Below are 9773 nucleotides of genomic sequence, written 5' to 3' on the forward strand. Positions count from 1 at the left end.
AGTCCAAACATGGGAGAAGCGAAAACATGTTTTTAAAGAATTGCATATCGTCCCAATTTGGAGCATAAATATTAGCAAGAACAACAGGAATATTGAATAGATTACCTTGTACAATAATGAAGCGAACATCCCTATCTCTGATGATGGAAGTTTCTTCAAAAGAAACATCCCTGTGCAATAAGGATGGCTACCCCACGGCCTCTAGCATTAAAGTTAGAGTGATATACCTGGGTGAAACCTCCTTTTTTAAGCCTGTTATGTTCTTTGTTTAACAGATGCGTTTCTTGCAAATATGCTATCTTGGTCTTCAACTCATTAAGATGTATAAATACTTTGTTTCTTTTAATTATATTATTGAGACCCCTCACATTCCAACTGACCCATGCTACTCCTGGTTCAAACCTATTGCAAACACTCATATCTCTTTGAATTAATAGAGTTGTAAAGCCATCTTGTATATTTGTCAAATCCCGGTTCAGCATCACATGCAACAAAAGCAGCCAACCATGTAAAATAGAGAAAATACACTGAATATAATAATGGATGTGTGGAATTAAACAAACCAAAAAACATAATCAAAATCCTCAAACTCCATACCTCTTGGAACACATAAACTGACATACTCATGACCCCTCTCAAACAGATCCAAATTAAAACATTAAATCTCAGGAACGGGTAGGGGGAGAAGGGAGCACCATGTGAGCTTCCCACAGAATCCCGGTATTTACAGTTTCTACACCCAAAAGTGTATCCGCTTACCATGACAGCCTGGACCCGACTGGATCCCCATTGATTGAAAGAAAGAACAAAACCCTTCAACTGTGTAGCGGTCATGCTCGTCCGGCCAGGACAATACTCATTTCCCCTGAGAGAGCTTTGTGGATATGAACTCTTTTGCTTTTAAAGGGTCTTTGAAGCGATGCTCTTCACCCTCCGGGGTGGTGATCCTGAGCGTAGCTGGAAAAAGAAGGCCATACCGGACACGCTCAAGACCCTGCAGGAGAGACCTGACCTCGTTAAAAGCTGCACGTTGTTTACTGACAACCATGGTATAATCGGGGAGAACCAAAATCTTGTCGCCGTCCTTGGTGGTAAGTTGTTTACCCCCTGTTGCTTTCCTCCAAATAGCCTCCTTCTCGTTGAAGTAGTGGCATTTGATCATGATGGCTGATGGAGGCGCATTTCCGCCGACTGGTTTACTGCGCAGAGTGCGGTGTGCCCGGTCCAGGAGTGGAGTCGAAGCAAGCTGTAATGTCTCCTTCAGAAGTTCAGCCACAAAGCCTGACATAAGCTTCCCATCTTCGAGCCCCTCTTTTACACCCACGATACGCAGATTGCAACGACAAGATCTGGCCTCCAGGTCCTCGCAGCGAGTTTTCAGGGTTGCTAGCTCTTGTTTCATGGCCGATATGTGTAGACATAGCATAGATCGAATCCGAGTGGGCCGCAGCAGCAGTCTCAAGTTCCGCAACGCGCCCCATGGTGTCATCTATTTTGGATTCTATCTTTCCCAGTGCACTTTGTAATTCTTGAAGTTTATCTGTGTGTACCTTTGCCATAGTTGTTAGCGTGGCCATCAGTTCACCGCGCAGTCCACCAATAGCAGTCAGCAATAGCTTCCTGAGGTTCGACTTGGGGGTTACGTTGTTTGGGCATTTTGCTGGTGTATGCCTGCCTTTTTGCTCCCTTAAGTAGTAATGATCTTAGTCTAATGCAAGACCAGCGCTGAAATTGTATTTTTTGTGCCAAAATTGAGGGTCCAGTCGGAGCTCAGTTCAACGTGTCCTCACATGGCTCTGCTCAAACCGGAAGTCTCTGATTTTATTAGATCAGGGTTGCATATGACATCAATTTAGACAAATTTCATTATTGAAAATTGGGATGTGATGAGATCTTGATATATCATAATATTGAAACATTGAAATGTGACAACCATCTGATGAGCTCCAGCTAGTTGCAGTCAGCATGTGTTATCTGATGGAGATGTAAGAGAAGATGCCTCAACTGCTCTCAAATGATTTGTTTTGAGGCATTTTCGGTTTTAAGCAGAGCTGATAAAAGGCAACAGAGTGAAGGACGAGACATGAACAATAAGTAAACACAATTTCAGATGCTAGAGGCATAGCAACCACTGGTGCTGGTGTTGAGCGTTGAGCTACATCACAATCAGCACACGCTATCATTAGCAACTGGGAATGGTAACTACTGACCATGCACAGTTGAAATACTGTCCTAAGGTTTGTAGTTAAAAAAAAAAGACTTTATTCTGCTTTTTTGGTGATTTTTGCCACACTCAACGTTGACTGTGGCAAAAATCACCAAAAAAGCAGAATAAAGTCTGTTGAAGCTTTCTTCAAAGTAATATTAAAATCTCATGTCGTTCTCCATAATGTTTTCCATCTCATCTCAATTTTTTCTCTTTCCGCAGGTTTAGACACTTTAAGAGTGTTTATCATGGTGAAAGCAATAATGCACTGCTTGTGAAAGTAAATCCATTGGGCCTCACCTTGACACTCACATAGTAACTTTTAGTCACACACTGCCGAACATGATATGTTAGAAAAATAAAAATATAATAATAACAATAAACAACTACAGTCATGGCCAAAAGTTTTGAGAATGACAAATATTATATTTTCACATGATCTGCTGCCCTCTGGTTTTCATGTGTGTATGTCAGATGTTTTCATCACATACAGAAATACAATTGCAATCATATTAGGAGTAACAAAAGCTTTTATTGACAGAATGAGTTAAGTCAATATTTTCAGTGTTGACCCCTCTTCTTCAGGACCTCTGCAGTTCTCCCTGGCATGCTCTCAATCAACTTCTGGACCAAATCCTGACTGATAGCAGTCCATTCTTGAATAATCAATGCTAGCATTTTGTCAGAATTCCTAGGTTTTTGTTTGTCCACCCGTCTCTTGATGATTGATCTCAAGTTTTCAATGGGATTAAGATCTGGGGAGTTTCCAGGCCATGGACCCAAAATCTCTATGTTTTGATCCCTGGGCCACTTAGTTATCACCTTTGCTTTATGGCAAGGTGCTCCATCATGCTGGAAAAGGCATTGTTCATCACCAAACTGCTCTTGGACGGTTGGGAGAAGTTGCTCTCTGAGGACAATGTGGTACCATTCTTTATTCATGGCTGTGTTTTTAGGCAAGACTGTGAGAGAGYCGACTCTCTTGGCTGAGAAGCAACCCCACACATGAATGGTTTCAGGATGCTTTACAGTTGGCATGAGACAAGACTGGTGGTAGCGCTCACCTYGTCTTCTCCGAACAAGCTGTTTTCCAGATGTCCCAAACAATYRGAAAGGRGATTCATCAGAGAAAATGACTTTACCCCAGTCCTCAGCAGTCCACTCCCTGTACCTTTTGCAGCATATCAGTCTGTCCCCGAAGTTTTTTCTGGAGAGAAGTGGCTTCTTTGCTGCCCTCCTTGAGACCAGGCCTTGCTCCAAGAGTCTGCCTCACAGTGCGTGCAGATGCACTCACACCTGCCTGCTGCCATTCCTGAGCAAGCTCTGCACTGCTGGTAGCTAATCCCGCAGCTGAAACACTTTTAAGAGATGGTCCTGGCGCTTGCTGGTCTTTCTTGGGTGCCCTGGAGCCTTTTTGGCAACAATGGAACCTCTCTCCTTGACATTCTTGATGATGCGATAGATTGTTGACTGAGGTGCAATCTTTCTACCTGCGATACTCTTTCCTGTTAGGCCATTTTTGTGCAGTGCAATGATGACTGCACGTGTTTCTTTAGAGATAACCATGGTTCACAGAAGAGAAACAATGATGCCAAGCACCAGCCTCTTTTTAAAGTGTCCAGTGGTGTCATTCTTACTTAATCATGACRGATTGATCTYCAGCCCTGTCYTYATCAACACSCACACCTGTGTTAATGGAGCAATCACTGAAACGATGTTAGCTGGTCCTTTTAAGGCAGGGCTGCAATGAAGTTGAAATGTGTTTTGGGGGATAAAGTTAATTTTCTAGGCAAATATTGTACCCACATGAGGCCCCACACCAGCTGGGCAGATTCACAGGTTTCCCTAACCCCGCCAGAGCCCCAAATGCCGACCCCGTTTTAAAATTACAGAAATATAAATTCAAATCTACATCTTGTGCACAATAACTGTACTAATAACAGTATGTTTGCTCATCTATAAAATGAAAAGAGCAGCATTTAATAAGAAGCTGGAAAACTGGAGCTTGTGTGATGCCAGAACTCAAACTGCAGACGACGGAATGCAACCACCTTCAGGCAGTCTGATGAGCCTCAGAAATGCACAGTACCTGTGACCATGCTTAAACAGATTTCTTCACTGATCTAAAAGGAAACTGAACAAACATCCTTCAAGTTCCCCCAAAATCAAATGTTTCCTCTTGATAATAGGGTTTTTCCAATTCCTAGGTGGATTCTAAGAATCAAGTTGATAGGCAGTTGTAAAAAGAAATCAAACTTTTCATCACAATTCCAAATGGCACAAAAACATTTGCCACAAAACAACACTGAGTATCATCAAAAGCACAAAGTTAACCCAGTGACAAATGGTGGTGGCAGCAGAGAGGTTACATTTCTTGAGATAGAACATGGAATTTATGTAAGGACATAAACAGATTAAAGTCCGTGTTTACCCAAAACCTCTAGGTGTCTGGTAGAGAGYTGAAAATGAAAAGGGATTTCATTTTTTTTACAGATTCATGCTCTCTTCCAAAAAGGAAAGAGCGATGTAAAAGAATTGAGTTTAGAGCTCTGGAACAAATGTTCTTCACTTAGTCTCAGAAAAAAACAAAAAAAGGCTGAAAGCATCTTAAGAAACACAATGTTGTTGCTGAAGTAGAAGAAAGACTCGTTATTTGTGAATCCTAAGAATCGAGTTGCTTGACAGCTACAAGATCTCCAACAGTTAATGAAATATAAGTTTTTTTTTCCTTAAATATGATTTTTTGGCTTGGTGAAAACCTGAAAAAAATGTTCTTACAATCTTATGACCCAGAGCTTTCAGGTTTTATGTTCTATTGAAAAACTGTCAAGAAACTAATAACACTGTACAGTCTGTGAAGCTCATTACAGTAAAGCATGTTCTTCTGCTGGAACCAATATGAGTCAAAGAAATACCTCTATTCATAAGACTGTAAAGCCCAAACCCCCTGATGTTTTAACAGGGAAAAGAAGCAGAATTCAGGGTGGATTTTTCCACAAATCCTGTAATATCATCTAAAAGCAAAAAGAATTTAGCTCACAACTTAAATTGTTTTCCTCGAGTCTGCCTTGAAAATTAAATTCCTCTTAACGCTGCTAAAAACCAGAAACCAGTCGACATTTTTCCAGCAGTGTTGCTGACAGATGTGCGAAGCAAAAATCCCAAAATGTTAAGCCATTCCATTAACTTGTGCTGAATCCTGTCAAGATGCTGCACAGGACATTTATTTTAACAAACACAGTCCAGAGTTATTCTTCCCAGGTGGATCTCCTGGATTTTCATTCCTTTTTCTCTCTGCATGAATGTCATATATGATATGCAAAAGCTTCCACAACAAAGCGTTTCCTCTTTAGTCAGCTCTGTGTGATTAAATGTGTGATCTTTGATTTCAGAACAGCTTTTTAGTTATGAAAAATCTAAAAAGTAACTTTGTTTTCTAGGAATCAAACATCCAACTGAAAACATCCACAATGCACAATCCCATCCATGAGTGAAAGTGGTGACAGATGACCTACCTTTAACTGTGGCTGCAGCAGCGGAATTGGAAGTATCGTAGAGCTCAGAAGAGTTCGCTTTCCAGCAGCTCGGGTGAAATCTTTGGCTTTTATCTGGGTGGGTGGAGCAGAACACGCAGCGAGACGAGAAGCACTGGATCTGTACATGCAAGAGTAAAAGAAGAGGAAAACAAGAGGAAACCACCAGTGGAACATTATGTTTGCAGCAGTAGAGGCTGAGCAAAGGAGAATGAGGACGGGGGGGTGGGGGGGGGAATGGGAAACCCAACCAGCTGCACCAACTATATATCACGATGAGGAGGAAGATATTCGTTTGACTTGGACCTCTGTGTGCATTCTTCACATGCAGAAAGATTTAAAGGCAGGGTTTGACTTTGGTTAGCCAGCGTTTGCTGAGGTCAAATTCAAGCTGGGAAGGGAGGTTTTTGTGGCTGTTACAATACATCCACAAGACTTCATAAAACTATCCCACTCTATCAGAAACACCTCAGCCGGGTCAAATTAAAAATTTTCTGAAAAAACATATGAGACCATCAGGTACAGTTTAGATTAGTCCTTGTTTTTAGCATCTATATGCTAATAGAATATGAATAGATACCAGACTAGGTACCACAGACACCCGTGAATAGCTTAAATCTATGAATCTTTGAGATTTCTAAAAATACTTATAAAATGCCTTAGTGTCTTAGCACTACTGCACAAGCTAACATCCACGGTTCTCTTTATTTCCCTTCCTGGGAGTGTAGCCAATAAACGTCAAACACAATAAATGGCGCTTGTGAATTGGCTGGTGAGATATTGTACACTGCATATATATAAATATAACACAAATGCAACTTGAAGTAAATAGCACAATAGATGACGATTTAGCTAAAGCTAATTTATGGTAGTAGGGTAGGTGTTTTTAAGTTTACAGAATATTAGAATCGCAGTCTAGAATTGACATTTACAGCTATGTTTATGCTAGGAGAATATGTTGGCACTTCAAAATAGCTGTGTGTGATACTTTTATATGTGTTTGTGTGAATTGCTATTTAAGATCTTTAAAAGCTGTCAAAAATAAATGTTCTATGATAATGAAGGAATCTTTCAAACTAAGCTAGAATCTGTTGGGAACATGACAGAATCCGCTTCTTTCCTGTTTCTATGAAAATAAAAAGCACAAACAGCAGACAGGGGTTCAAATGAATGCACTTCTAATAACTAATAAATCTAGGAAACAGGATTAATTGGAGTGAAAAGCAAAAAGAAATAACGAAAAAAATGAAGCACGGTGGTGAAGGTTGATGATATGGGCTCTTTTTGCACCCAATCATTCAGTCTGTGAATGTTTACCCATCATGCAATGCTTTGCTAGTGAGTAATGTTTGTTTATTGCAATCAAAAAAACTCAAACAACACGCCCAAAAACAATGTGCTTGGATGTCATCAAAAATGTACATCTTTAAAAACAACTATTTGTATGGATAGAATTTTACATACAAACGAGGAGAGGTTTTTCTTTTCAACATATGCATATTTGGTAACACTTTATTTGACAGGGCGTGAATAAGACTGACATGACACTGTCATAAACATGACATAGCACCTGTCATGAACATGAGTAAGTCATCATGAATATTCATGAATGTTGTCATAAAGTGTCATTCGGTAAATCATGACACTTTTAATACAAAGTTAACATTTTCAAAATGTCTGTTATGACTTGTCATTAACCTAGACAAAATTGTCTGTTATGACAACTTGACATTAACCTAAACAAAAATGTCTTCGTTATGACAACTTGACATTAACCTAAACAAAAATGTCTTCGTTATGACAACTTGACATTAACCAAGAATCATATGTCATAATAATGTAATTAAGTTTTATTTCACTGTCAAAAGCTTTAACAAATCAGTAATTAATATTCCACCTACCTGAAATAAAGCGAAACAAATAGGACCAACAATAAAGATTTCATTAATCTTCATTAATAATTCCCTTTACATCAAGTGAAACAATAGCAACAGTTATGAAGATGTTAAGTGTTATTACAGTGTCAAATGCTTTATTAACAGTCATTAATATTAACCTTTACCTCAAGTAAAGTGAAACAAGTAGCAACAGTTATTAAGATGTACTTATGTGTTATTACAGTGTTAAATGCTATATTAAGTCATTAATATTAACTTTTACCTCAAGTAAATTGAAACAAGTAGCAACAATTATAAAGATGTCATAAAAAAAGATTACTTGTTCTTCTAACAGAGGGTTTAACTTCTGCTCAGTACTGTTAGGATCTGGGTCTTTTTGGGTTTTTCTTTTCCTTCCTGTTGCTTGCCTTTCCTTCCATTGACCACCAGATGGAGCCATGGAGGCGAGATGCTGGAGGACTGGAGTGCTGACGTCACCTTTCACGCCGGTAATCAATATGCTCATCAGCGGGACTTTAAGAGATGTCGACTGCCAGCATACCGACGCCTGAGTGTTAGCCAGTGATGGTAGCTCTTAAGCCCTTCTGAGAATTTTATGTGCGTTTCCTAGAAGAATAGTTGTGACGTTTCCTTGTTGTTTTGATCCTTTTCAGGTGAATCCTGTGATTCCAAGTCTGGCCGAGACTCCAAGTTTCCTTGTGACGCCGTGGATCCGTACCCATTGGTACCCAAACCCATACTCACCTTCCTCTGTTGAAAACTTCATCAGTACCTATGTGCTCCGGCTGGCAGTCCGCTCACTCCGAGACGCCTTCAAGTCCGATTTACCTGTCCGCCCTCCACCGCAAGGACGGCCTCAACCACTGGACTTCTCTCCGTAATTATCACCAACCTGGGTTCTGTTTTTGGTGAGAACTCCTTCAAGACCCAAGAGACTCCGATCATCAGCACCCAAGCCCCCAGCTGCTCCGTTAATCCTAAGAGTAAGAAATGCTACATTCAAGTGAGCAACTGTAAATTACCACAATCTCAAACTCACCACCAGCTCTGTTGTTTCCCCAGTGCTCCGACGTTCCAGCGTTCTCAGTCCACAAATTGGTCATCTGAGATCCTGCCATTTACTTACCTGCTTGTAAATAAACCTTTTAAAACTGATTCCTCTCCTCCTGAATTGTGTTATGCATGTGGGTGCGAAATATTAAAACAAACATGACAAGTATATTGTAACTGAAATGCTGATTGAAAAACTAAAACAGAATTACTTATTCTTTAACTTAAGAAAATAGGTTCTTTCAACAGTCCTATCATTTTTTGCTTTGATTGTGTCAGCCATCTCTTTCGTTATAGCCTTCGTGTAATGCTCTGAAAACAGGGAGATCTTCTTCTTGTCTTCATTTCCTGGAAGCAGCTCTTTGAAGGTGTACAGAACTGCTCAGAAATTATTGCTGTTCTTGAATCATAGTAAAAGCCTTTTCATGAATTCAAACTTGATGAATCTCTTCTGGACATTCTCATAGTGGGTGATGACATTGTGGTCACTTAAAAAAAGAACAAAAACAAAAATCAATGTGATCTTAATTCAGCACTTATTTAAATACCATTCCAAAAATGTCCCTTGCTGCACAGTCTCAGAATGTGCAGCAAGGGACATTCTGAGACATGTTAACATAACTGGTTGTTATAAAGTGCAATACTATTATTTCTTAATACAAGTAGCATAATGACTAGAGCTGAACAAAATTATTCTGATCAAATATTTAAGTAAGTAAGTAAGCTTTATTTCTATAGCACTTTTCACAGACCAGGGTCACAAAGTGCTGCACAAAGTGTAAAAATAAAACAATTTAAAACAACATACAAATAATAAAACACAATATTACACTAAAAAGCAAGTTTAAAAAATTGGGTCTTAAGTTGTTTCCTGAAAGTGTCTATACAATGTAGAGATCGAATGGTGCAAGGTAGCTCATTCCATAGGCGAGGCGCCACAGCTTTAAAAGATCTGTCTCCACGAGTCTTAAAAAAGGTCCGAGGAACCGTCAACAAGTTCAGATTCGACGACCTGAGGCTCCTAGTYKAAACATAAGKCTGTATGAGGTTCTTAATGTAGTCTGGCGTCTGTCCATGAAGAGCTCT

The 9773-nt window shown here is 39.7% G+C and overlaps 1 protein-coding gene and 1 long non-coding RNA gene across 2 annotated transcripts in view; one reads left to right on the forward strand and one right to left on the reverse strand.

The window, feature by feature from the left end:
* The window catches only part of LOC103477666 (collagen alpha-1(VIII) chain-like), a 27120-nt gene extending 21176 nt beyond the window's left edge, over positions 1-5944 (reverse strand). The window contains exon 1 of the mRNA XM_008430924.2: positions 5722-5944. Coding sequence (XP_008429146.1) covers positions 5722-5916 — 195 coding nt within the window. The 5' untranslated portion in view covers positions 5917-5944. The remainder of the gene's footprint in view (positions 1-5721) is intronic.
* Positions 5945-7544: 1600 nt separating this feature from the next.
* LOC103477660 (uncharacterized) lies at positions 7545-8759 on the forward strand. Its single transcript, XR_535677.2, has 3 exons — positions 7545-8204; positions 8291-8620; positions 8700-8759. It is a non-coding gene; the product is annotated as an uncharacterized LOC103477660 (long non-coding RNA).
* Positions 8760-9773: the final 1014 nt, after the last annotated feature.

This window comes from Poecilia reticulata, linkage group LG2 (genome assembly GCF_000633615.1).
Source record: "Poecilia reticulata strain Guanapo linkage group LG2, Guppy_female_1.0+MT, whole genome shotgun sequence".
In the NCBI taxonomy this organism is placed as follows: Eukaryota; Metazoa; Chordata; class Actinopteri; order Cyprinodontiformes; family Poeciliidae; genus Poecilia; species Poecilia reticulata.